Source organism: Actinia tenebrosa, unplaced genomic scaffold (genome assembly GCF_029948245.1).
Source record: "Actinia tenebrosa isolate PJP-AT-01 unplaced genomic scaffold, QUT_ActTen_1.0 PGA_scaffold13__45_contigs__length_12533684, whole genome shotgun sequence".
Taxonomy (NCBI): domain Eukaryota; kingdom Metazoa; phylum Cnidaria; class Anthozoa; order Actiniaria; family Actiniidae; genus Actinia; species Actinia tenebrosa.
The window spans coordinates 12,010,906-12,038,821 of NW_028292573.1; the positions used below are offsets into that span (position 1 = coordinate 12,010,906).

A 27,916-nucleotide genomic window follows, 5' to 3' on the forward strand; every position below is an offset into this window, starting at 1 on the left:
ACATACCACATGTCATTCCCTAGAGTATCATTTCTTTGTTTAAGGTTTGCGGCTAGATTGCACATGAAAAGACACATGAATATGGATACAGCTCAAACAAAGAATCTTATTCTCAAGGGAATGACACGTGGTCTGAAATGGGAAAACATTACTCCAAGACGAAGAGGTCTATTAGGAAGGAAGCAAGCTAGAAAAGAAGAAATCAGTGAAGCAGCAAGGAACGAAGCAAGGAAGGACGGAGCAAACGACTAAAAGAAAGGAAATTTCATACCATAAGACCTGAATCGTATCTTACCCTGAGACATGCCAAAGGATTCTGGATTTTAAAGGTAAAGACAAACACTAGATAATTTCAAAGATAACATTCATTAAACACTTAGTTCAGATCAACCTCTACTGACCCAAGCCTATCATATCATCTTCCGTATGCAAAAATATCCACATTCTTCTCTGAGAGTAGCCTCTTTTTTCCTTGATTCCTCTTATTCATCAAAACGATCACGAAAGTGTCTTATTAACGCTATATTAATGGGAAAATAAGAGTAATTTAATCGATCTATAAAGATAATAAGTATTTAATATTTATTGAATTACCCACTGGGGCACAGTGACAGCCCGTGAGGTTGGAGAAGGGGCACAATACTTGCATGGACGCAAAATCTGGTACTTTCCGTCCCCAACACTCTCTTTTACATGATGCGCAAATTTGAATCCTTGAATTCTACTGTTCACAGATTTTGCCATTTATTACTTAGTGCAATCTGAAACAGTGTTCAAGGAAGTAGAAGTAGTCTTCATCTTTCTGAAGGGAGGGGGAAGGGGGAGGGAAGGGGGAGGGGGAGATGGGAGAGGGGAAGGGCCAAAGGAATACTATCATACAAATTTTTAACGAATCTATCCTTTCTACAAAGGAACAAATATTTTCCTGACCCTCACCAGAAGTACATAACCAACTCAATCTACTTCACAGAGTGTCAGAACTTTTGATTAATTGAAATTATAGATTCTTGTCGGCTGTGTAATTGGATGACCCATAATGAATACCCTAGGTTCCTTGGCCCCTTTCCCACTTAAAACGAAACATCCCTAAGGGTAATTCAGGTAAGTGTTCTCGATGTACCTTGATAATTTCTCACTCCTTTTGACCCTGTCAATGTCTAAGATAATCTGAAATTTCAATAAGCCTTGCACAGTTTAAAAACAAACTATCGACATTAACTTTGTCTGACAGCGAGAATTGTGCATTCCATAAGATGTAACTTCAAGTGTACGAGATAGGACAACTGAACGTGGTATGTAGTTTGTTTTTCATTGGAAAAGCTATTTGTATGCTAGTTTTGATGGAAAACTTTTATATAGTGATATTTTATGGGGATACTAAAACTGAAGGAGCCATTTACGATGTCGTTATGAAAATGAGGAATTAAGTCAGTACAGAGGGCTGTTAATTTACAACCGCCATGTTGTAGGACATACGATGGAAATGTCCTCCGATCCTTTGAGAAATAAAATCAGTTTTGTGTAGGCTTGATATTGGCATGGCTAGAAATCGATACCTAAATGGATGTAATGTTGACATATGTGCATGAACATAGTTTTTACTCATCACAGCTTGGATCTTCCTATTAATATTCTGCTTTGTTATTCAAATTGGTAGCCATAATGGTTTCCATTCGGTGTACATGCTTACAGAAAAACGGCTTTTCTCAACAAATATCTGACAATCATTTGCACTAAATACATCTATAAAACTCGACCGTCTGTGCAAAGTCGATACAGTTTCTAATGCTGGTATTTGGACTATGACCCAGCTAACGACCATGAATATATATTTACCTGACAATAGCAGTATTAAAGTATATTAATGATTCCTTGTGGTGTCTGGAATAGCTCCAAATCCAACCGGAATTTCTACTCACGTCTTTTCTTCTTTCTCTTCCTAGCTCAGTACATCACTGAAAATATCTCGGATGTTTATTCAGGAAGGATTGATTTTCGTGACGTGTTGCCTTTTCGCTTTAGGTAAGCGCGCAACAAGCTATTGGCTACCAGCGCAATTCCACGTTGAATTTCACGAAAAAGACCTGATCTTGTATGTGTCATCTCTAGCCAATCAGCTTGCGAGTTTAAAATATGAAATTCTATAATGAATGTGAACAGCTTTCCCTGTTATAATGATGATGATGATAATAATAATAATAATAATAATAATAATAATAATAGTAGTAATAATAATAATAGTGATGATGATGAAGATGATAACTTTATTTCTTTGTCAGTAAATAAAGAGGTTGCCCACTGAGAGCCATGCCCTGACCTAGACTGTCTTTTTTATTTATCGTTCACAGTTCAAGGCTGCAGTCAACCATGTATCTTTGTGTCAAACACAACAGACATTCTCTCTGTCAACACAGATTTCACTTCCTCGAAACCAGTCTTCAAGACGCTCACACGAGCGGTCGCTATTGGCGTCCATGTGAACCGCAGGCTCATATTTTGGAGTGACGTCATCGAGAAGAATATAAAAAGAGCAAACATAGATGGAAGTAACGTATCAATCATTATTGACAATACTGTTGGTATTTGTGACGGACTGGCCGTGGAATGGACTGCGGATCTTCTGTACTGGAGCGACACGAACGTAAATACTATAGAAGTAGCAAGGCTTGACGGGTCAAAAAGAACAGTTCTTGTTACTAGTCAGTTGGACAAGCCACGAGGAATAGTTCTGGATCCATCGTCTGGGTGATTACCTCAATTTAACTCTATTTTAAATATTTTTTTCCCAACTGAAAATAATAGTGGTTGTAGTTATTGGGCCATTGACGAGGAAGGTCAACGGGTGCCGCGCACACCGTGCATCTCAAAAAATGCGCAAAATAGCATATCCGAAAACTTAAAGAAACTTTTTAGGGGAACATGCCTCTCCGGACCCTCTAGCTCCTCTCCATAAAAACGTGCGTGGCTTTCATGGAAAATGTGACAATACCTTGTGGTGAACTATCCAAATCAAACGTCTAAAATATATTTTATTGATTTTCTAGATTGATGTTTTGGACTGAATGGGGTTCAAATCCCAGAATAGAGCGAGCTTATCTCAATGGCAAAAGCCGTCAAACGATCGTAAGTTCATCCATCGGATGGCCCAATGGGATAACATTAGACCTCACAGCCAAAATAATCTACTGGGTTGATGCCGATACAGATAAAATAGAGTCAGCAGATTACTCTGGCAATAATCGCAAGCAAATCTTTCATCGTCGTGGCATACATCCCTTTGGAGTGGCGCTGTTTGGTTCTTGGTTGTTCTGGACCAACTGGCATCCAAAAACCGAGCTCAACAAGATGGATACGAAAACAGGATCCTTGCAAAACAGGCTATCTATTAGCGGGATAAGGATGGGCGTTGCCGTGTTTGACAGCTCCTTACAGCCTTCGTGTAAGTTATTCAAACCTAGTCTTACAGTAATCGAGTAGTTCTCAATCATGTCGTGTATATATTGTCTTGGACGTGTGGGAATTGGAGGCACGCAAAAAACGACTTAAAATCCAGACTCACTTTCGATCGCGACATACGCATGCGCAGTAAGAATGAAAGGACTCTGTGGTTGTAAGGGCGTGAGACTCGGTCTAAAGCTGAAAACCAGGAATGTCAATAATGTCACGAATGTCCCGGGTGCCTCGAAAGTTCATGGAAATTTCATTCCATTTTTTATCTTTAAGTCAGAAACGAGTGTCAAGAAAACAATGGTGGCTGCAGTGATCTGTGTCTGCTTACTCCTTATGGACATGATTGCGCATGCGTAGCGGGTTTCTCTCTTTCAGTAGATGGGAAAACATGCGAGAGAGGTTCGTGGTTTCCTTGTTTGTTCGTTTATTAATTGCTCACTAGCACATTAAATTTTATTTACTTCTCTTCCACTACCTTATTTATTCGTTTCTCGCCATTCTTCCTTAAATATACCTTTAATTTCTTTGGTTCTCCTTCCTTTTATTCCATCTCTATTTTGATTGTCTATTTGTTTGTCTGTCTGTCTAGCTGTTCGTGCGTACGTCTGTCTGGCTTTTGTGCACCCTTCTCATTATGGTGCTTACATATATTATTTTGCCAGTAGTGAACGACCTCATCTTATTCACGGATAATAGCTACAGAACAATCAACATCATTGCCCCCAAAGAGAACTACAAAACCTGGAAAATATACCACCGACACACCAGAAACAATTACCCAGTAGCCATCGACTTTGATCCTATTGAAAGCCGATTATACTGGACAGACTTGCTGGCTAAGCACATCGCCCGCGTTTTATTCTTATCAACGTCATACGAAGTGATTTATAAAAAAGGTATTGTAAGGCCAGAAGGACTGGCTATTGACTATGCTGGACGAAACCTTTACTGGACAGATGGTGGAGCCAATAGAATCGAGGTTGGCAAGTTAGATGGAAGTTATAGGAAAACACTGATCAGTGAAGATCTGGACGAACCAAGAGGGATTGCCATTCACGGCGATAACGGGTAAGAGAAATGTTACAGCGCAAACCAAAATTAGCGTATAAGGAGGGGGGCACATTTCCTGATATTTTAAGGGGGTTGGATGGTTGGTGAAATTGAACGCATATATACCTTGCGCACTTGGTATAATTCTCGTTGAGTTTCAGGTTTGGTTTATACCCTTTGACTCGGTAAAATTTGACCTTTATGTTTTTTAATAAGAAAAATGAGGAATGTATTTAATAAACACATTTTTCACAGAGTGATGTATTGGACAGACTGGGGTAAGAGACCAAAGATCGAGTCTTCTTTCATGGATGGCACTCATCGCAGAACCCTCTTCAACGTGTCCCTCGTCTGGCCCAATGGAATAACTATCGACAAAAAGCAATCCAAGCTCTACTGGGTCGATGCTGGCCTTGATAGGATAGAAGAATGTGATCTAGATGGAGGATACCGTAAGGTTGTACTACAACAGAGTAGTATCCATCCATTTGGTTTGGCATTGTATGATGGGAATGTCATCTGGTCAGATTTAAAGATGAAAGAGATTCTAAAGGTTGAAACTGAAAGTGGAAGAGTTGAAAATTTGACATCGGGAGTGGCAAAACCACTTGGAATCCATGCTTACGAACGAAATGCTTTTGATCAAGGTTTGTATAAGACACTGTGAGACTACTTTAAAAAAAAGCTAAAGCTATAATGAAGGCTTTTTATTACTGATAAAAAATATATGCTAGCAGCTTTAAAAGATATATCTGTAGAAGAAACAGGGCCCGGTTGTACGGAGCCTGGATAGCACTATCCAATGGATAAGTCGATGCTGATATCCAATTGTATCCACTGGATAAGATTTATCCGTTGGATAGCGCTATCCAGGCTTCGTACAACCGGGCCCAGATCTTTGACAATAGCATATTTTTCAAGCCTTGTGGGATTTAAAAGCGGACAAATATTACAAATAAAGGCTTCTGTTACATGGCTAAAAAGAATAATATTATCATCGGAAAAACATAGTTCTTCCATGAATCGAAAACAACAAGACTACAAAACATTGTTGCAGCGGCATGTTAGCATGTGGGCTGGGCTTGGCTGGAAAACGCTATTGATTTCATTGCTTTTATATTTTTCTATTTTTTTTCTTTCTTTTTTTCCTTTTTTAATTTTGCTTGTTTTGCATTCTTCTTTTCCTATTTCATCAATTTGGTTCTTTTCTTCCAGGTACCAACAACTGCAGTTTATCTAATGGCGACTGTGCCTACTTATGTCTTCCAACACCACGTGGACGTACTTGCACATGCGCAGATGGAACCACAACGAACAGCACTGACCTGGATTTCTGTAACCATGGTAATTTTAATATCATATCAACAGTTAAGTCATACTATGAATAATTCTACCAATACCCCCCCCCCCCCCCAAACACACACGCACCACCCCACCCAAAAATTGCAATACATCAATGTCAATGTAAGATCAACAATTAAGTCAGTATCCTAAATATTTTCCCAAAAATATTAAAGCCAGTATATATATATATATGTATATTTCCCTGGACATCCTGGATGAGGAGACCGCGGAGAGCTAAGGTGCATGACCCTGGGAAGAGGGAAATTGGAAAGATTTCGAATTTTCCATTTACCGCTTTTCACGTGCTCAACATCAGTTTACTCAAAGAAAGGAAAAATGATAGGAAAAAATTGTGACGCAAAGCATAACGTTTTCGTGTAGGAAAATGTTCTCCACCAAACCCGAAGCCTAATGCTGTCCTGGTGTCACCGGACTGTGGCAGACAAAATGGATCTCGCTGCTCGTTTAGCTGTAGAAAGGGCTATTCGTTGAGAAGTGGAAGCACCTCAATACTGTGTCAAATGAACGGCAAGTGGTCAGCGGAAAGCCCTACCTGCACAGGTATGTAACATGAACTGCATAGCGGCTGCCAGAGGCGCCTTCACATGCTTTCAGTTCGACCCCGTTGAGCTGCGCACTGCTGTACTTGCGGTGGTGATAAGCGATAACGAGTTTTTTGTTTTGTTTTGTAAACAGTAATTTTTAAATTAAAATTATTCTCCTTTTCATTATTACGCGACCAAGACGAGACCAACGTCTGGTATTTTGGCTACAACGGCCCTTTAAGCCTGGTTATCACTAGCGACACAAGCCGACGCAAGCATAAGCACATGCGAAAGCTAACGCATGAAAAACAAACTCTTTCGTTCTCTTGCGCTTGCGTCGCTAGTAAAAAACGACATCGCTAATCACCACCAAAAGTACAGCGAAGCGGTATGTATATTTGTTGCAGATGGCCTTCCCCCTACCTTTACATCATGTCCAAGCAATATACTAGTGTACGCAGACCCAGGAGAAACATCTGCCACAGTGGACTGGGCACCACCAATTGCGTCAGACAATGCGGATGATTTGCCTGTTGTGAAGTCAATAACAGGAATTGACCCGCCAGCAAGACTTGGTAAAGGAAAACACTATGTGGTGTACTCAGCTACAGACAAAGAAAATAACAGAGAGATATGTCGGTTTGAGATTACTGTCAAAGGTTAGTATCTTATCAGACATTTCAATAAATGCTGCATATGTGGAAAGATCTACTCGGCTTTCTTTCTTCGTTCCTTCCACCTTTTCTCTCTCCCTCAATTCCTCCCTTCTTTCCTTAGCTTCCTTTCTCCCTTTTTCCCTCCCTCTCTCCCTCCCTCCCTCCCTTCCTTCCATCCATCCCTCCATCCATCCCTCCCTCCATCCCTTTCATCCATCCATCCATCCATCCCTCCATCCATCCCTCCCTCCATCCCTTCCATCCATCCATCCATCCCTCCCTCCCTCCCTCCCTCCCTCCCTCCCTCCCTCCCTCCCTCCATCCATCCATCCATCCATCCATTCATCCTTTCTTCCCGCGTCCTTGATTCCGTTCCCTTTTCTACTTTTAGCAAATTGTTTATCAACATTTATTATAAACATGTAATCAAATTTTGAATCAGTTGCATGTTTGCATCCCTTGCAGTAATATACTGTCCACCCGTGATTCCTGACGGGGTTTTGCAGCTTGCCAACTGTGATGCGCATCATGGAAGCAACTGCAGCTTTACCTGCCCGGTGGGATATACACTAGTTGGCATGGCAACGATCACGTGTTTGGTAAAAAATGAATCTAAACCAATAGGAACATGGAACGGAGAACCACCAAAATGCGAAGGTACACAAGCTCAGCAAATTAGCTCAAATATCTCAGAATTTAAAACTCTAATTGTAGAAGGTTGATTATAGATTGTTTCAATCTGTACTGTGCTCCTTCGTAATCATGATGATGTCTCTTTTAGTGGTCAGGTGTCCACCCCTTCAAGTTCCTGACAACGCTATTCTATTTGGCTGCAGTGACTTACCCTTTCAGGTGTTTGGTACTGTCTGTCACTTTTCGTGTCTCCATGGATACCAGTCATCTAAGCCGTTGTCAAGGAGGTGTCTCGCGAATGGAACGTGGAGCGGAAAGGATACGGTTTGTCAAGGTAGGGGAAGCGTTATAGGAGGCTCGTAGGATGCGATGGGTGCGGACGCAAACCTTTCCCCACCCCCACTCCTCACTGGAGGGATTTGTTTGAGGTCCTGTCATTTCACAAGTGTATGCATTAGCCTTTCTAAATTTGCCTCTAGTGCACCTCTCGGTTTCAAAACCATGCATCTAAATATTCCTCAAGCGCCTATTTTACAATAACTTTCAAATTTCTCGCGCGCTGATTGGTCATTTTTTATCATCAATAAGAGGACAGACAGATAAAGCTGACGTCAACGAGCGCGCGCTCTTTCCATTGGTCGATTTGATCGCTAAAAATGAGAAGTTTTTATCGTTTTTGTTATTGTTAAAACAAATATACATACTACTTTAACAATGTGATGACGAAAGTTATCGTCAATAAGAGGACAGACATAAAAAACTGATGTCTATTTTTTAAATTGCTATGATGTCATCATCATCATTATACCATTAATATCACTATCTAGAACATTGCCATTATTATAATCATCTTCTTCTTTATTGCCAACATCATCTTCATCAAAACATTACCACTATTACAGCATTCCCACTTTTCCCCCAGCCAACAGGTGTCCTTCTCTAACCCCTCCTCATAATGGGTCCATTGCACCATCCACCTGCTTACAACGTAGTATCTACGGTACTATCTGTACTCACTCGTGCGCTACTGGATACAGACTCCATGGTACCAAAACACGTATATGCAGATCGAATGGACGATGGACAGGACGAAACGACACTTGGTGTCAAGGTAACGAATGGTTTAAACATGAAATTACACGAAAACTTGGGAAACAGAGGTAGAAAGAGAGAAAGAGAGATAAAGTACATATCGACAAATACCAAACATTTTTTAGATTGATTAAAAAGAACTATATTTTTTTCAAAGCAATAATTGTCCTATGAAGTGAACAATAATAATACTATGTATAACTGTTATGTTTTAAAAATAAAATTAACAATAGATGTGACCCCTCCATCGTTTTCGTCAACCTGCCCACGTGACATGGTCTACATCGTTGATCCGTGTTCCAGTAATGTAACAGTTAACTGGACCACACCTACAGCAAAAGACAATTCAGGTGTTGTAAGGCTGCAAGGTCCAAGTCAAGGTCCTCCATTAACATTAACTCCAGGGATCTACATTATTAACTATACAGCCATAGACATCGTGGGCTTTAGACGGAAGTGTGTTTTCAAGATCCAAGTAAGCCGTAAGTAATCTTCAGTGTTAGAAGGATCACCATGTCTCTTTAAAAACCGTCAACTTTAAGACCTTCTTGGGCCGCCCTCTCCATTCACAAGGAGAAACGAGTTCTCATTTATTTTATTTACCGTCGTTCTCATTCGCTGGATAGTCGTCATGACGAAGTAGATTTAGTAGACGTCAATCAAACTGTTTCCATGACGGGGTCGGGAAACTCGTGCTTGTCTGTATAGAATTTTATGGGAACGCGCAGAGTGATGCATGTCCACTAAAACCTGCGACGGCAAATTGCTCAGAAACCGCGCTTGTTAATGAGAAAGAGTGTAAAAGTATGTAACTCGTGATTTTTGGTAGGGTACGGAAAGGAAATTGCCTTTTTTGAGATAGCAAAAAGGGGAGCATTGTAGTCTAGTCTCAATTGAAAGGGGAATGTAAAATATATCCTAAAATGTCAAGAAGTCAACAAAACAAGATCTATATCATCTTATCTGTTTCCAGGACGATCTTGCAGACATCTCACGGCTCCTTCTAATGGTTTGATATCATCCCTGTCTTGCGGTACCTACTATGGCTCTGTGGCAACCTTTACATGTCAACCTTGGCACGTGTTAAGTGGTTCAAAGACAATAACTTGTATGAGGAATGGGCAATGGTTGGGCAATGAAACAAAGTGTACGAGTGAGTAATCTATATTAATAAAACTAACATGAACGCTAGCATTGGTAGAGACAGCGCGCCCATAAAAAGGAAACGTATAGTGTCGCGAGGCGAAGCTGTCTTTCCTGAATCGGAAAATAGGATGGTGCAATAGAGACCATAGTCTCATTGTGGATGACATCATATCGGTTATGAAAGTTGATGCAGTCCGCGAAAATTTCTTCATTTGATCCTGAAGTAAAGTACCCTGGTTTTCCAAGGCTCTCTCGCTCCAGTGCTTCTAGGTTTTATTATTTTCTCGCGATCAACTCGCACTGGAGCGAGAAAGCTTCAGGAACCAAGGGTAGAAGTAAAGACAAATTGTTTGATTTTCCTTATTGTAATTTCAAAATTCCTAGTATTACCAGTACTATGAAATAACACATGACAGTGCGACGAAAATCAGTGAATGCTAAAATGTTTATTAAATTTGAGCAACATGGCGGCTTATAAATCACGTTAAATTGAATACGTTAATCTCCTCAAAATGCCGCAAGAAAAGATATTTTATATACCTTTTTTCTTGCTCTTAGTTGCTAATAGTACTAGTCAAAGATAACGCATCAATCTCAGTTAATAACGTACTTTTCTTACTAACATGAAGGAGTTACCTGCCCCGCCCTTACCCAGATTAAGAATGGAGCAATCGAGCCAAACGCGTGTGTTACTGGGTTCCCTGTGCTTTCTGGTACCCGCTGTTTTGTAAAGTGCAATCTAACTAATGGCTACAGAAATGCTGGTGTCCGTCACTTGACGTGCTCTGGAAATGGATCGTGGTCAGTGGATATCAACCTTATCTCATGTCAAGGTCTGTAATCACACCGCCATATTTCATAGTATTAAGTTTGCGACCTATAAACTGTTTACAGATAAAGGCATTTATCGTTTTTTATCTGTTATCTTTTTAGATGTAGCAGCACCTACTCTCCAATGTCCAACAGACGCAAACACTGTCACTGATCCAGGAAAAGCCTTTGCAACGTTTTCTTGGCCGAGGCCTGAGCCAAAGGATAACTCCGGAGAGAGACCCACGCTAACTGTTAAACCAAATGGACTCACATCTCCTCATCAGTTCCAAGTTGGAAGAACATTGCTCACGTACACTGCAACGGACTCAGCCAAGCTGCAATCAGTCTGTTCGTTTGTAGTCACAGTTCGAGGTAAACTGATGCGCTCTATCTGTAGTCCATTTTTTGGGAAAGGTACATGTGCATATACGTTTGGCTGTCCCTCATCATCATCGCTTCTTGCCACATTGCACGTGATTGGTCTAGGGGCGTGCCAGCATTGGAAAACGATTTTCCAATAAAAAAACCGTCCTTTTTTCACGAGGGTAGCACTTAATAGCCAGTGGCTATTGGAATTGGAATTTAAGAGTTGATTTTTGAGGAGGGAGGAAAACCAAAGAACCCGGAAAACCCTCGAAGAACAGGAGAGAACCAACAAACAACTCTCAACTCAACTCAACTCTACCTTAAATAAGCCCTCGAGGTCCTTTTAGTTCATCATGAACATCTTTCGGGACTGTTGTTAGCCCACTCCAAGGAGATCTTCCACTTTAAATTGCCCATATCTTATTGATATGTGTTTGTCAACAACACTTGTTTCTGCAGTGCGTAATTTTCCATTCTGCAAAATGCCAGGTACTCGTTTAAAAATTGTACATGGCAAAAGTTTTGAATGGGCTGCGGTTCAGTAATTTATTTAACTATTTAAAGAGAACATCCAATTTATCCATTACTTACATCATTTGCGCAAGGAAAGATGTTACAAATTCACGAGTTACATTATTTGCGCAAGGTAAGATTGATTATTATTGATATGCGTTTGTCAACGACACTTGTTTCTGCAGTGCGTAATTTTCCATTTTGCAAACATGCGCCAGGTACTCGTTTAAAAAATGTACATTGCAAAAGTCTTGAATGGGCTGCGGTTCAGTAATATATTTAACTATTTAAAGAGAACATCCAATTTATCCATTACTTACATCATTTGCGCAAGGGAAGATGTTACAAATTCACGAGTCACATTATTTGCGCAAGGTAAGATGTTAGTGTTAACGGTTTTCTTCACTACAACTTCCAACGACATATATCAAGATGCTCTCAGACTCAATCACCACTGCGATACTAACAAATCATTCATATTTTCTCGCAGATATTGAAGACCCCAAGCCTTTGTTTTGTCCACCAAACATGGAAATAAAAAGCGAAAAGAGGTTTAGTATGGTCAAACTGCCGCGGGCAGAGTTCGCTGACAACGTCCGTGTGGCCAGCATCACAACTGACAGACAAAATGGTTCCACATTATCGTGGGGAGAGCATTACGTGAACTATACTGCATACGATGACGCGGGAAACAGTGCCAAATGTACGCTTAAGATTACCATAACATGTAAGTAGATCAGTTGGTAGAGCTATGGAACTTCTTTGAGACCAATGCTTCACAAAGGAAAAGAGGGTATATATAGTATCGTCTTGTGTTCTCCATTCAATAGACCCCTCGCATGTGATAATTTCTATCTTCTGAAAATTGGAAAGCTATTGCTATGTCCTCCAAATTTAGCTGCATTCCGAAGTGCCGCAAGAGGGCTATGCATAGATCTTATTCGTCTTGGTGCAATGTTTCCCATTATAGGCCACGTGTCTTGCCCTAACAACAACAACAACAACAACACCAACAACAGTTTATTTGCGCTCAAGGAGGAAAGAATTACATGAAACATAAATTTAAAATTGCAAAAACACGAGCACAGCTACCTAAAATAGCTGAAAAGCTAATCGAGTTAGGCAGCTAGGAGGTCAGAAAATTGCAGAATACTATGTTTACAAAAAAAGTAACAAGGATAAATAGCAAATTAAAAAAGCAGAAAAATACAAATTTCATACACAAAAAATACACAGAAAATATACGCACGCACATACACACAAGGAGATACGTCAATACACCAGATTAATATTCATCGAGAAAAGAATTGATCCGATGTTTTTTGAAGCAGCCACGCCCTAGAGAATAAGCTTCTTCGTCTTCAAGACGAATACGGTCTAATGGTTTGCTGTTATGGTAACTGGTGCAGGGGTTAGTGATATTAATTTTGGATTTGTGTTACATGGCAGAAAAATCCTCTTCACTGTGTTTGTACCCATAATCCATCCATTCCAACTTGCAAGTAAAAGATATGGTATTTCTATATTCATCAATCTACTTCTTATTCTTTTTCTCAACTATTTCAATTTTAGCCCCTGGATGTACCAAACCCAGTCCTCCTCTCCACGGAGCTGTTGCCTGTGAAGTCATGGCGGCGGGGATGATGTGTACAGTACACTGCAACCCTGGGTACAAGTTTGTTGCTATGCCTCAACAAGTTTATGTTTGTACTCCTAAAGGAAAATGGTACAATGGCGGACTCTTAAGCAAGTCATTGCTAAGCGTACCTGATTGTTCGGGTGAGTTCGTCTATCAAGTTTTCCGCCTTAGAGAAATTGTTAATTGGTTTTTGCTGTGATTTGGTCAACGGATGTCATCAATTCCGCACCGTGACCGTGATTATTTAAGCTCATACGAAGTCTATCCTATACCCCATTCACACCAAGGCTTAAACATGTTTTAAAGTGGTTTAACTAAACAGGTTTGGAAAACTATCTATGAACACTGCACAATCTTTGGTAAAATAATGCATGTAAGCTATCCTTTGTCTTGCTCTAACAATATTTTAGAAAGTTTCATTATATTGTAGGTTTCTAGTTTCTCAATTCTTTTTTATAATGAAAACATAGTTTAACTAAACAGGTTTAGGTGTGAATGGGGTACTAGACTTCGTACGAGGCGCATCCCTCTTTGATTATTCTCTAATCACCCAAAACCTTGTTTATGTTTAGTATTTTCGAAATCCTTTTGTTATCCTATAATCATGAGAACTTGATTCTTTCATGCTAAGCATTCAAACCTTGTTATATTTAGCTGAGAAAACACCTAAACTAAATTTGGATGGTAGTCTTCACTATTTGACTCAAAACTGCCAGGCACACGATCACCAACAAGTGCGCAAGAATTTTCTGGGCCTCCTTCTAAAGCATCCCATGGGACAAGCATGTAACTTCAGACCTTGCAAAATTGAGAGCGTCAAAGTGACATGTTACGCTGGACGACACAAACGAAATGCGGATACATTAGTTGTGTCATTTGAAATTGGAATGCCTTTGGTTAAGAATGCTAGTACTGAGATAACGGAACTAGAACAGGAACTTAAGGAAGCCGTTTCATATTTTCAAGTAATGGGAAAGTTTCTCTTGCTAAAAAGATCTACGCCAGTGAGGCTTCGCGTCAGGGATATCAAGTGTGAAGATGGACAAGTGCTGAAAGACGATGTTTGTGGTAAGAAGGACACCATGTTTTCTATCGCGCGCTTTAAATCTTTTTTAAACTAGATGGATGAACAAAGCGCATTCTGATCTAGCTTCGCAGGATACTGTATTCTAATAACAGCGACTACTGAAATATAAGGCAATTAAGACGAACACAGAATGCGCAATGTTCGCTTAAAAATGACCTTGTTGTTGAGCAGTTTAAGAGATAAGTCGGTGTAAGGGTAAGATGAATTTTAATTGCCATGGATTAAACTTTTTTTCAACTAGAAATAAATTGGACCAAGAGTGTTGGCCGTTTTATTCTTTTATGGAGCCTTCACCATTCTCCATAACGATTCTTACGCCTGGGCAAAGTTGTGCAGCGCTATCCTACCGTGCACAGTTATTTTTTTAATTTTTTACACCTAGCATTATATATGATGCGCGACTCAGGGCGTAGCGAGGTCTCAATTATAGGGGGAGGGGGGGGGGCAATGTACCATTTTACCGCCAAATCCACATGAATCCCGCATGTGTAAATTAAATTTTGGTGACGAAAGCAAACTTTGGGGGAAGGGGAACATGCCCCCTTGCCACACCCTTGCCCCCGCTACGCTAGTGATGCGACTGAGTTTCCCAGAATATATTGAAGGTCTTCTCATATCTGCATTGTCTCTCCTTCAGCTTCCTGTCCACCTGGGCATTTCTTTTCTTCATCGACGCCTTATTCTTGTGTTTCATGTCCTGTCAATCATTATCAGGAGAAGGAGGGACAGATTCGTTGCATTCCTTGCCCAGCTGGGACTTCAACACATGGGCTAACTGGAACAAGACTGCGAACATCGTGTAAACGTACTAGAGGTTACTTCTAGATGTATTTATAAAGAATTACGAAATGCGTATCTTGACAGTGAAGAAAATTTTGTAAAATGCATACTGCTAATCATCCCTTGAGCCAATCATATGGAAATAAGATTAATTTTGATCTTTTGGTGTATTTGAACTTAATACTTAACAGAGTGATTGAAACAGTAGAAATTTCAGGAAATAATACTAAACCTGAAAAAAACTCGAAGTGTTCAGGCTTCGAGTATCCTCACTGTAAATCCTGTGATAAACTATTTTTTGGTGAATTCACGGGAGTCGAACATGAACTAAATCATTTGTGCGTGAAAAATTACTGGATGGTTTTCAGGTTAAAATAAAAGGCGGGGCAGTTTTGAAAACATAGTAAAAACATGTATGACATGTTATGACATGTAGCTCGAGGGTGTTTTTGTGGAGGGGCGTGGTAGAAACACGTGGGCATATATTGAGGATGCGCGCTGCTATCCCGCGAATAATTTTGCGCGCCTTTTAACATCCTGCTATTTGATGCTTTACTTTATATATGAGAAACTTAATGAAATTCCACTAAACTCTGCAACCTTGAAGTGCTACTTATGGAAGCTACTTCTATCATGATGACCTGAGTCAGAACCTGGTTCAAATAAACCAGTAACATTTTTTTTAGAAATCGAACTTTATACTACCTTTTTGGTTTTCCCAAACGTCAGTGAATTGTTGTAAAGCGTAGACCGCTACAATACTTTTCGGACGAGGAGAGAGATACCTCAGTTGCTGAGCGAAATAGGCGCCTTTTCACTGCTGGAAAACATGTAGACAGCTGTCAAATGACAGTGATACGCGCTGCTGGACATCATCCTATAGAATATATAGTATATCTCGATAAGTACCAGCAGAGATAATAAAAAACGAAATGATTTAACAAGAAAATGAAATATACATGATCATAATATCAACACATAGTTAAATAAAGTTATATTTCTTCAAGATATTGTATGATAGTTACATCTAAATATGCGTGACATGCTGCTCAGCAGGAGGCAAGCTATAGTATCTTAAAACCTCTTCCATCATAACAACTCTATAAAACGACAGCACAAGAACAAAAGAAACAACAACCTCCTACACCCACTTATAACTTAAACAAATCACTTTATCACAAATCATACATATACAATGCTTTATATATCCAATATGATATTGACAATATAATGCGTTACTAATGAGTATACTCTTTTTAAAACCCCCTCTTTGAAAGAACGCCTCTGATTGGTCAGATTGTAATATGTTGTCCATATATGGTCAAGCGCTACATTCCAAGTTTGTTTCCCTGCTTGTCTCATTGCATACTGGGTAATCTTGTTGTAATGGCGTCTTCTGAAGTTTACAAAGTTGTCCTTTCTGGCGGAGCTCCTTGGGGTTTTAGGCTCCAAGGAGGGAAGGAATTCCGTGCTCCTTTGAGGATTGCAAAGGTTAGTATTTCCCGGGGTCGCTAGAACTGTTTTGTGGATTTTGCACTCGGTTCTAGCGGGCTGGAATTTTTAAGCGACCGCGAAGTGTCACTCACTTTGTGTATTGATTTTTGATATTTTTTATGGCTCGGAAGTGACGATTTCTGGTCTATATTGACTCAAAAAAGAAACTACTGCAATAAATAAACCAGTATTTGGTGTTTCGTGCTGCTGTATGAGTATCTTAACGCGGTTTTGAATAAATATCAAAAACACTCGACTCTCAAACCGCGGTTTGTAAAGCAGTTCGGCGTTAGAACTCTCTTTACTAATCTCATTAATAAATCTAAATTACGCCTTCTAAAGTTTAGTTTCATAATAACTATAATAATGATTTTATAGATATCATCGCTAAATACCATACTTTAAAATTTTAATTCAACAACTTTTACGAAAGAAAATTTTATCGAGTTGTAAACCACCACAAAGCGACCATAAGCTTACTTTGAATTTTCCTTTTTGCGGTTCAGTTCATTGCCATTTTAAAATACTTATTTGAGTCTAATCCTTTTCGACCGGTAGCCTCTGTGGTCTGTTTTCTTTACTTTGTGTGTTTTAAGACTGAGATAAATTGAGCCGGGTTTTGCGGTTTTTTGTGTTTGTATTTTTATGGTAATCTCGCTAACAACTCCATCAGGTTTTCGAAATGAAGATGAATGTTGACATTTTAGTCTTTTTTTTTTTTTAAATCGAAAATTCAATATATTCTGAACCGATAAGTTTAATTTATATTTCTGCTTGTCCATTTGTGTTTACCTTCAGGTTCTATACCCTGTTTATATATCAGAACGCGAAAAGCAAATAATTCTGTATTGGTATTTTTCAAACTTTGATTGTAATTGCACAAGATTAAAGCGTTCTGGACGGGTTAATAGAGATAAACAATGGCCCAAATACAATAGAATGTCTTTAAATTTTACAATCCTCAGGCTGGTGGGAGGCGTGTGTGATTTGCATAACCTGTCTTAAAGAGATCTTATTGTTTGGTTAGCATTTGGGAATCCCTGCCATGTTTTCTCAGAGTTAATCTTTAGGAAACCGGCGCTAATTATTCGACATTGTCAGTTAATTTTACTGTTTTTGTAGCTTATATTTCAATCCAAAACTATTTAATTAAATCGTTTGTCACAAACAAATGTTGTTTTTGGTTTTCTTCGCCATTTCCCAAATCCTGTATGATAAATTATTTGTTTCTTTTGGCTTATATTGCATAATTGTTCTTGCTATAGTGACATATATATAATGTAAAGCTCTCCTGGTTTCCTTAGCGTTTTCATTAAAATTTAAACAATTCGAAGAAAGTTTGAAGAAACAAATAATCCTATTCAAAAAAATATACAGTATTCATCTACTCTAAGTAGATTTTCTAAAAATTTGAAAATTCTAAGCAAATGTACTTAAAATAAGTTCCAAGTATCTGCAGACTCTGCATCTAGCTACATAATACAGCCAAGCACAAATATATATATAAGTATTTGTGGTACATGTGTTTCTGCTTAAATGTTATGAAAGTCATTGTGAGATAAATATTATTTTTTGTATTCAATGATTCACTTTATACATTAAAAATAATTTATCGGCACACCAGTTATATATGTAAGGATAAGACTAGAACAGATACAGGATAACATATTGGTTACTTTTGTTGAAAAATCATATGAAACATTGGGAAAGGTGTTTTCTTTTTGTAAATAAATAATGTTTTTGATAACCAATTCATTTTACTTGAAGAAGGGAGCCAAATTTTGATAAGTTAGTGCAGTGTGCTTGTGTTTCTTTCAAAAAGTTTGAATGGAGTGAAGGATGCAAAAGGGGATGTGTCATTCAATTGTCATTGCCAACTTATGAATCTTATTGTGCAGTTCCAGAAATCATCCATACCCACCCCACAGAGGAATTTGGAATTTCTGAAAAGTAGGGGGATCAGAGAAGAACAAAAATTACAGAGTTTGTGTGGAAGAAAATTGGAATTTCCAGTGGGTAAAGGGTGTCTTACAAAAATTTCTCCGTGAGGGGGGTATGGATAATTTTTGGAACTACACATTCTCAAGAGAATGACACATGGTCAGAAAGATGAGAATGTTGCAACAATAAATAGATCTATTTAAAAATATAATTTAGATACAGTATTAAAATCAGGGCTTACAATAATTGCAGGTCACTGACAGGTCATGATGGCTAGCCAAACTAGTTTTAGAAATAAAACAGCTGTTATTTAGAAAACCAAATGCTGTACATGTAAAAAAAAAGATATAGCTAACATTAGGCCTTATTCATTGGTTTCCCATTTTAGACCATCTATCATTCCCTTGAGTATTATTTCTTAGTGTAAATTAATGTTTGAGGTACATACTTATGAGCTGAATATTCAAACAATAAATCTTAGTTTCAAGAAAATAGACTGAAAAGGAAGAGCATTATAACCAAATAAAGAAAAAAAGCATTTAATGAAATTATTGCCCATTGAATCACAGACATTGACAATCACAGTTCAGTCTGGTTCACACTTTTGTTGGAAGCATTATGAAGTCTTATAAGTGTACTGCTCATTTTTCACAACTAGGAGATAAATGCGCATATGTTGCTTACAATTTTGACACAAGTGTGAACCAGGTTTTGTGATTGATTTATGAGAAAACATTCTTGAAATCATTTCACATTATACAGACTTAATAATATAATATAACTAAAGAAACATATACTAAGTACTACTCATATTTTATCTAGGGCTTGAATCATAATAAAATTGATTCTAAATTTTACTAACATATCAACATATGTCAATAGTTAAGTGAAATGATATTTCTTTCAACACAAAGTCAAAAGGTCATTCATTGCTATGGTCTGTGTTTTTGTTATCTAACTGCTCCAGGGGCTAAAATAATAATTTCTAACATGTACTTATATGTGTACATATGGCATGGTCTAAAACATGGACTGGACTGGATCCGAGAAAACATGGACCAGACGTAGAAAAAGTGGTCTGTGATAGAAAAAGTGGACTTGGGGTCAGATGCATCTGGATACCTTATCTGTATGTCACATTGACGATCATCATAATGTAGCACATTTTTTCAAACTGGTTATGAATATTGATCTTGTGCTGGGTGACTGGCTCATAGGTTGTCATGGTTACAGCATAAGGCTGTCTAGTTTCCCCATTTTCTCTGCAGCAAACATTGTGTAAGGCTTACACAAAATCCCTAATTCCCAGTAACACATAAAGTTCAAAAACCATGGTAAAATAAATAAATAAATAAAGTGTTTCATAGTGTAAAGAGGCAACAGAAATAATTTCTGAAGTGTTTCTGAGCTGTTAAGGGCTTAAAAGCCTACTGCTAGCATAACAGTCATATTTGTATATTTTGTTTCGGTCAACCTTTTTGGGATTGACTATATATATGTATGTATACAGTGTGTGCAACCATGTGACTCAAAATCCCTTAACGTATGAATAGCAATGAAACAACTGCCATCTTGGTTGATCTAACAAGAGAAGCTAGTGAGGAATGCTTTGTTATTGTCAACCAAGATGGTGGTTATGATGTAACATTCACTTGCTCTATATTATAAGTATGCATATAATATGTATAATTAATATATCTGCTGTATAATATAATTGTTTTCAGATCACACCAGGCAGTAAGGCACAACATGCTAATATCTATGAAGGGCTGTATGTACAGGCTATAAATAACCGTCCAAGTACAGAACTGACGCACAGTGATGCACTGAATATTGTCAAGAAGAGTGGAAATCAATTGGAATTGGTCCTGTGCTGGTAAGATTCTAAAAATTAAAACCAAATTAAGGGTCAATATTCGTGTGATAAAGCTGTAGTGGATAGCTTTTTTTTATAGCTTTGATGTAAATTGCTCATTTCAGTTCTCATGACATTCCCTTGAGAATCGTTCTTTTATGACCAAATTGTCAAAATATCAATACACATGAAAGAATCAACTCCCAAGAGTGACATCACAACAAACAACAAAACTAAAAAGATCTATTGTAAATTGTGTTATTGTGTCAATCTAAATGTGTTACAAATTATTAAGTGAAATTATTATGTTTTTACTTGTTTTTTATGTCATATCATATTGCTCACTAGCTTGAAGACTCACTTGATTGCGATGTGATATGGAAACTTGTGTATATGTGTCCCTCCCCCCCTGGGACTCATAAAAAGATTCTTACACGTAATCCCATAGAGCACCTGATAGGATCTAACCTAACTGCAAAACAAGACAGAGCTTTGTAATATAAAATCTATGCAATCTTTTAAGAGAGATATCTACATTTAGTTGCTGATAGTTAAGGGTATATAGCTTGGAGGTGCATGACTATGAAATACTGAAATACAAGAACTTGGTCTATTCATGTCAGCATGAGTCAATAAATATGATTTGCAATGACCTTTTGACCTCTCAGTCTTATCATTTTATCTTATCACTTAAATTATAAAGGCATGTTTACTAGTTGTTGCTCAGTAGTGGCCAATTTGGTATTGGTAGACATAATAGTTTATGAATGTCTGTTCATACTAGCTGCATTGATCTTCCTCTTCTTATGGTTTCTATCATTCTCTTTGATATTTATGGAATGTGTATAATCTATAGCTGTAGTTACATTGTATGAAGTGTAACTTTAAATTCCAACATTATTGTTCGTGGTCTTTAATAACATATACAATGCATTTTATAAATTGTTTTTGTTCAATTATTATTATACACTGTACATGCAGCGAAAAAATATCTGCATGTGTACATGTACATGTAACATAAGGTTATGGATGACAGCTATTTTTGACCTGACATTGAGCTACTAAACCTAATATAGACCAAAGTTATATTGCTTGTTGTAGAGCCAAACGTACTTGAAAATACATGGCTTTGAAGTTTCATTTGTGTGTGGGTTATAGATTAAGTATTTAATTGGTTTTCATGGTTTGTCTTAGATTATCGTTAACACTTTTAAAGAAACATCATCTGTATTAGCACATTGTCATCATCAAACAGTACCTTGCAAGAAGCTCTGCGCTTCAAATCCTAGATTGAAGAGTCCAGAGTTTGTTAGATTTCTGAACAATTCTCTGATTATTTTATAATAAATGCTGAACAGATTGGTGTCTTCATCTAATTAAAGTAACATGTATACAATTATTTACCTCTGCATTTTTTTGGATTGGGTGTTCAGTCACATTGATCCACTTTTATGAGTTAGTCTTTCCTCAAGTACCCACAATAATGGAGTCTAGAGTAGTGGTTCTCTGTAGAATGATAGTGTGTACGTGGACTTTGTAACACAAGGTAGTTGTCTGTCATTGGTCCTGCATGCATTAGCCAATGTGTGGACCCTATCTTAGAGGAAGGACTCAATGAAACACCCACACTCAATCCCAGCCCTCTAAAGGAATTTTTTCATCAAACCTTTTCTAAGTGATCTGAAAGTTTAAATTAACTTGCCAAGCAATATATAATCATTCTCTTAAGATATCTAAAGCTTCTGTTTAAAATTATGTCAAAGGTAGGCTCCTCAGAGGTTTTATTAGTTCTTTTATAAAAAACAGATAACCAGTTCTGATAAATGTGCCTTTTGATGATGAGTAGCTGTGATTCCAATTTAACCTTTGAGGATCAGTGTAACAATTAAAGTTAAAATCAAAATCTATGATAATAGAGCAGATATATTACTTTTCCCCTATACAATACCTTGTAACTTGGTTTTCACTGTCTAGATGAATATCTTAATTCATCAAGATTTGATGCTTTTTCCCCCTGTGATATATATATATACACATTCCATTTTTGACTGTTGTTTGTGACGGATGATTGTTCATGTATTTCAAGGTGTAGCTATCACCTCTTGACACCCACTGGGTTTTTGTGTACAAGTCAGATCAGATTTCAATCTCAAAGCATCCCAATACTTCTAGGTCTCTGGATATTCCAGGGCTTGAGTTTTTGACCGTGGGAAATAACTAACACACAGGCTGTTCTCTGCTTAAGATTTCCTGCTACAGGGATCGTTCTGTCATCCAGCTGATCCAGAATATTGCACACCATGTCTGACAAGAAAGTTATTTCTACTACAACATTCACGTTTGAACAGTAGGTTTTGATCTGTTGTACCTATAGTGCTCTAACTCAAACTACATCATATTTAAACATTCTCATTTCTATTACAATTGGTATTTACAGTTGATACTTATGATTATTAACACTAAAACTATCGATAATGAGATTCTTTACTTTAGTGTTTGTATGTGGTATAGTGTTTAGTCTTTATTTATCATGTTGTTATCATTCATATTTTGCTAGATCATTACACAGCCTCTGAGTCACTCTTTTGTTTATCAGATTCCCTTCTGAAGAACCTAAAAAAATAATATCTTTGTTGGATTATAATTTCAGCATTTTGTTAAAATATCTTTTAGTAGTTTTTTCAAATGTGGCAGTAAAAAAAACCAAATAAACCCATTCATAGATTCTGTATGAAGCATAATTATGTTTTAGACCCTTTAATATGTGAGTTATTTTTGTTGTCAAACCAGACTGACTGACATCTTACGAGTATGTAATTCAACTACCAACCCTTCAGTACTTGTGCTGTAGATATGAATATCGTCAGGAGTTCTGCTATAGAGATTATTCATTAGATTATTAATATGTATTGGATATTAGAATATTGAAAACATAACATAGCAGTAGACAGGCCAGGCTTGATTGGAGCTTCTCAGGCTGTTTCCATTAAAAAAAAAGATTTATATCATCATTTATTTATATAATATTGTTATTATGCACACATGTAATTCAGACTTGTGACTTCAAGATGCGTTCTTGAATAAAACACTTTATAAAACCTTTTAAAAAATTTCTTACTGATATAGATTTCTTTGGCTTGAGGGAATAGAATCTTTGGAATAAATATTTATTCTTTGAAAATATTTGATATAAAGTAGAAATTAAATTAAATACTTTGTTTCCCTCAATTGTTCTTATGAACAAATATGAATGGTTTATTCAAGGAAGTAGACCATCAGCTGTAAACAAGCTTCTGTTACATGCTTGCAATTCTGTTCAATAACAACACTTCCATATAAAGGTCTAAATAATGGTAAATAACAAACCAGCTAAATGAATTACATTGTTGAGAACCAGTGAACCTTTAACTGTTAGACCCAGTGCACTTGAGCAGTCGAGCATGGAAAACCTTAATATGAATAATTATAAAATACATTGATGTTGACATACATGCTTCTGTCATTTAGTTGAGTCATATTTTAGAGGCTATATACTTAAAGAGATACAGTACTTTCCTTTTTCAATCCATTTGTTTCTCATTTTCTTTTTGAAGTTTAAAAAGGTATTAACATATGAGTGACTCAGTATTTCTTGATTATAAATTTTTAACACAGGTTTTTACACATTACTCTTCATTTGATGTTACATGTATCTTATACTTCGTATAGCATAGGGTTTTTCTGACATAAAATTTGCTTATTCCATCCAAGTTGTAACAATCCTGTCAGTTCTTAAGGTTTTGAACATTTGTATATTTTTGCAATTTTGAAAAGAAAAATATTCTTATTCAAACTGTTTATAAACTAATGCAGTTAATTATGGCTCAGTTTTCGTGTGGATGTTTCTAAATGAATTAGTGCCGAACTAAAATCAGTGATATATACATTGTTATTACCTGAGTCGTCTTCATGCACTGGCAATCAGCCTACTTGATTTCAAAATTATGTGTGTGTATGTGCATGTTATTTAAGTGTTATACATTTGTGTTCTTATAGTTGGTAGTCTTGATAAAGCCCCTGGGCCCAAGGTGGAAGGGCTATTTTGACTCAATCACCATGCTCAGGAAACATGTGTGAACTCTCTCTTTTATTCAGGTTTACTTTAGACATCTATTTTTTGGTATCCACTGAGTGGTATATGACTATGGAGGGCTTAGAAGAGAGAATTTGGGAAGCCAGATTAATGCAAGAGAACATTGTACAGCTGATAATTTTCTGTCCTTCCCAGACATTAAGCAATACTCTCAGTAAAAATATATTATTTGATTCCATGTTATTCAGTTAAAATTCTTTGTTAAGTTGAAATGTTTTTTTTATAAAAACTTATAAGGAAACCTGATTCCAGTGCTGCACAATCATCTAGTGCTGGGGCCTATACCACAGAGGATATCAACAGAGGAACACATGTTTCTAGGGCAACGTTCAAGCCCTCTTCAGAAGCACCCTCCTATGCTACCTTACCTAGAGGACCAATGACATGGAAAGGCGATGTTGATGAAAACTTCAATAGCACATATGTATCTGAAGGTATGAGAATAAAGTTGATTTTAACAGACTCATCTTAAATCATATCTCATTTCAGACCACATGGCATTCCTTTGCGAATTAAGTTATTTGTTGAAATCTCATCTATATTGATTTTTAAAATCACTTGTGAAAAAAAAGGAATGATTCTTGTGGGAAACAAATGGGGCAATTAATCAACACTGATTCAATGTGTGGATTCAGTAAGCAATATTCATAAGAGCTCTTCTATCAGGGTTTTCATTAAGGGTTGGGGATCAGAGAATGCTCCAATAAATGAGCAAAGTTCTCCAGCCTAAACAGTTTTGCTTAAACATTATTGATAGCTAAGTAATTTATAAAATGTTCACTTAGACTGTCTGGCTAGTTAATGACCTACTCCCTATCATTTCAAAATTTAACCAAACTCCTATTTTATAATATTCCTAATGACCTTATGATTAATTAGGCAACCATGATGTATTGCATGAACTAATGCTGTAACATCTAACATATTTAGTTAGGTTGTTGATATCCTGGCTTCAGTATTTTGGATGCATGTGTGTTTAAGTTTCTTGTTCTTCCTGTTTTAGCTAATAGCAGGTCTGAATGGGACCCCAACATTATATCTAATGTTACAAGGCCTCCTCAACCAATCAAATTGCTGACCAATCCCGAGTCAATCAGATCTGCATCTTCTGTTACTACAGGTGAATAAGTATTCTACTAATAACTGATGAACTGATTCTTACTTATATCCAAAATAATTATTTTACAGCATGATTTTATGTTTGTTTGATGTTGATAGCTTTGTCATTTTATGTTTGTATGTTTTAACTCTTCAGAATTAAGTATAGGGCTTCTTAGATCTTACACTAAGCCAAGAGGTATATCATTGCCAATCGCAAAGCATGACTTTTCCTTAATCGTATTCATAGCTTATTTATATGCCTGTAGTTTAATTTATTCCTTTTTCTTTTGTTACCCCGAACAACCTCTGGGATAACTCAGAGATCAAATTAGAATCTTGCTTGTTAGGTTTTGTGGAGGAGAATGTAACCTAACAAACTCTAATTGCTTGTATTATAAGAAATGTCATTAATACCCAGTTGTCATTTTAATTTTTCAGAATCTTCTCCATATTCTGAGGGCCGTGGACATAAAGGATTTGAAAAACCACAGCCTGTTGGTCGAGGGGCTAGAAGGTTAGTTCACAAGCATTCTCCTGTAGTTAACATTTAAAAATCATGTTAACAATAATTATGTTTTTATTCTTTCCTTGAGTATCATTTCTTTCTTTATAAATCCATAAAGAACATTTATAGTGATGTTGTGTCATTCCATCCAAGTGCTATTGGACCTAATGATTAGTTTTCATTCAATTCAATTTTATATTCAATCTTCATTTAATTTCAAAAATCCATAATATTATGATTGAAATGTTTATTGTAATTTAAGAGTAACTTGTGCATCTGTTAGCTATCAATATATTATTTCCAATTTTTTTTGTCTGGCAAAACACTGTGATAGTTTTCAGAGCTTGCTGCAGCAATAGGATGTTGCACTGAAGCAGCAACCAATTCATATTGTACTATTCTCACTTGCCAAACCTAATATTCAAATTGCCATAAAATTTCCACTATCTTAACATTCCAAATTTTAGTATCAACATTTTGTATAAACTAATGTCTTAAAAGATTATTGAACTTAACACCCTTTAATCACAGCTCATCATAAGATTAGTATAGGAATTACCACAGTTTGAGAAGTATTAATGAAAAATACCACACACATTTGATGCACATGGTATTTTCCATTGATTCTTTGAGAACTAAGGTGGTATTTTCTTTCAATAATGTACATCTATATAAAATATCTAAAATTAGATGAAAGATGATAGCATCGGGCTCCAGCTTTGCATTTCAGACAACAACACACAATGAAAAAAACCCTGGATGTGTTCAATTGTTCAGACTCTTTCAGCTTCTAAGAAGGAAAAATTTACCCCATTCCAAGAATTTGTCTTTATTTGTTTGAGTTGCATGAAAGGTTCATGCCTAAGCGTTAACTGAAAAGAACTATATATTGCTTTTTTATCGTTTTGATTATTATGCTTAAAGCCTGGTTATTTAATGATTGTTAAACGCCCATGGCAAAGCATCCATAGATAAACCAAAGCTTAAAGGGTGGGTCGGGGAATGAGAGGTCAAGTGGGTTTTAATGATAAATTCTGATATTTAAAAGGATTATATGGAGATAAGTTGTTTACAAGGATATTTTTAACCACTCAAGGGAAGACAGTAGATAACGTTTTGTACAAATAATAGCACTGTTCAAGAGGATATTTTAATTTATCTGCTCAAACAGTGAATATTGTTTTGTACAGCTCAGGGGTGTTCTTGAAAGGGTGGATCTTCACGAAAATAACAGTGTCAAAAAGATTCAAATTTATTCCAGTGTCTTGTGTCTTCTGCGCTTCCAAGGTTGATCATATTTTATCTGCTCAAACAGTGAATATTGTTTTGTACAGCTCAGGGGTGCTTGAAAGGGTGGAGCAGTGTCAAATGGATTCAAATTTAGTCCAGTTTCTTGGGGATTGGAACATTTTTAGGCTAGCTAGCTTAGGATGGCTCAGAACGTGTTCTAAAATTCCCATTGGGTAACAGGGCAAAGTAACAATCACCTCACCCATCCCCCCCCCCCACCCACCTAACCTTCTGCGCTTGGTTGATCATAAGGCCTTTCAAAGTAACAATAATTGTAACAGTGAATATATAGGATCAATGATAAACAATGAGTTAATATTATAATAGTGTTTAAGAGAAAAACTACTGTGAATTACCTCAGAAATTTTGTTGTAATTTCCACATTTTATGTGACTTGTTCTAAACTAAATTCAATCCATATGAATCCAGTGTATTATTACAACACAAGCCATACCAAATTATTAAATCAATATTAATTTATTTT

General features: G+C 37.0%; 2 protein-coding genes and 1 long non-coding RNA gene across 11 annotated transcripts in view; 2 read left to right on the top strand and 1 right to left on the bottom strand.

The window, feature by feature from the left end:
• Positions 1–1,915: 1,915 nt before the first annotated feature.
• LOC116305056 (uncharacterized) lies at positions 1,916–16,120 on the top strand. Of its 4 annotated transcripts, none has more exons than XM_031714888.2 (20): positions 1,916–2,022; positions 2,349–2,745; positions 3,045–3,439; positions 3,724–3,849; positions 4,113–4,518; positions 4,756–5,147; positions 5,716–5,844; positions 6,226–6,405; positions 6,797–7,048; positions 7,511–7,702; positions 7,827–8,012; positions 8,601–8,789; positions 9,004–9,252; positions 9,744–9,923; positions 10,546–10,749; positions 10,850–11,101; positions 12,099–12,335; positions 13,181–13,387; positions 13,902–14,315; positions 14,972–16,120. In XM_031714888.2, exons 1-20 carry the CDS (start codon positions 1,971–1,973, stop codon positions 15,157–15,159), a joined length of 4,827 nt encoding a protein of 1,608 aa, XP_031570748.2. In that variant the 5' UTR covers positions 1,916–1,970; the 3' UTR covers positions 15,160–16,120. The 4 variants fall into 4 exon arrangements, with proteins under 4 accessions (XP_031570748.2, XP_031570749.2, XP_088884789.1 ...); XM_031714889.2 differs by having other exon boundaries at positions 4,116–4,518; XM_089028663.1 differs by lacking the exons at positions 1,916–2,022; positions 2,349–2,745 and having other exon boundaries at positions 3,306–3,439; positions 4,040–4,518.
• On the bottom strand, positions 14,525–22,055 carry LOC116305059 (uncharacterized). The gene is made up of 2 exons (XR_004198128.2): positions 21,809–22,055; positions 14,525–15,991 (listed from the first exon to the last, which is right to left on the bottom strand). It is a non-coding gene; the product is annotated as an uncharacterized LOC116305059 (long non-coding RNA).
• Positions 16,482–27,916, top strand: part of LOC116305057 (uncharacterized) — a 31,410-nt gene continuing 19,975 nt past the window's right edge. For 3 of the 6 annotated variants that reach the window (XM_031714890.2, XM_031714894.2, XM_031714891.2), the window contains exons 1-5: positions 16,482–16,605; positions 20,274–20,425; positions 24,774–24,970; positions 25,540–25,656; positions 26,076–26,151. In XM_031714890.2, coding sequence (XP_031570750.2) covers positions 16,501–16,605; positions 20,274–20,425; positions 24,774–24,970; positions 25,540–25,656; positions 26,076–26,151 — 647 coding nt within the window. In that variant the 5' untranslated portion in view covers positions 16,482–16,500. Of the gene's footprint in view, positions 16,606–20,273; positions 20,426–22,540; positions 22,752–24,773; positions 24,971–25,539; positions 25,657–26,075; positions 26,152–27,916 lie in introns of those variants that run through there. The other 3 variants (XM_031714892.2, XM_089028665.1, XM_031714893.2) reach the window with 2 other exon arrangements.

Excerpts from the sequence above, each read along its gene's own strand:
- LOC116305056 (XM_031714888.2), top strand. The coding sequence starts at position 1,971 with ATGTTTATTCAGGAAGGATTGATTTTCGTGACGTGTTGCCTTTTCGCT. Across the intron at positions 2,023-2,348 it reads GTGTTGCCTTTTCGCTTTAG|TTCAAGGCTGCAGTCAACCA; the intron begins GTAAGCGCGCAA and ends TATCGTTCACAG. Across the intron at positions 9,924-10,545 it reads CAATGAAACAAAGTGTACGA|GAGTTACCTGCCCCGCCCTT; the intron begins GTGAGTAATCTA and ends ACTAACATGAAG.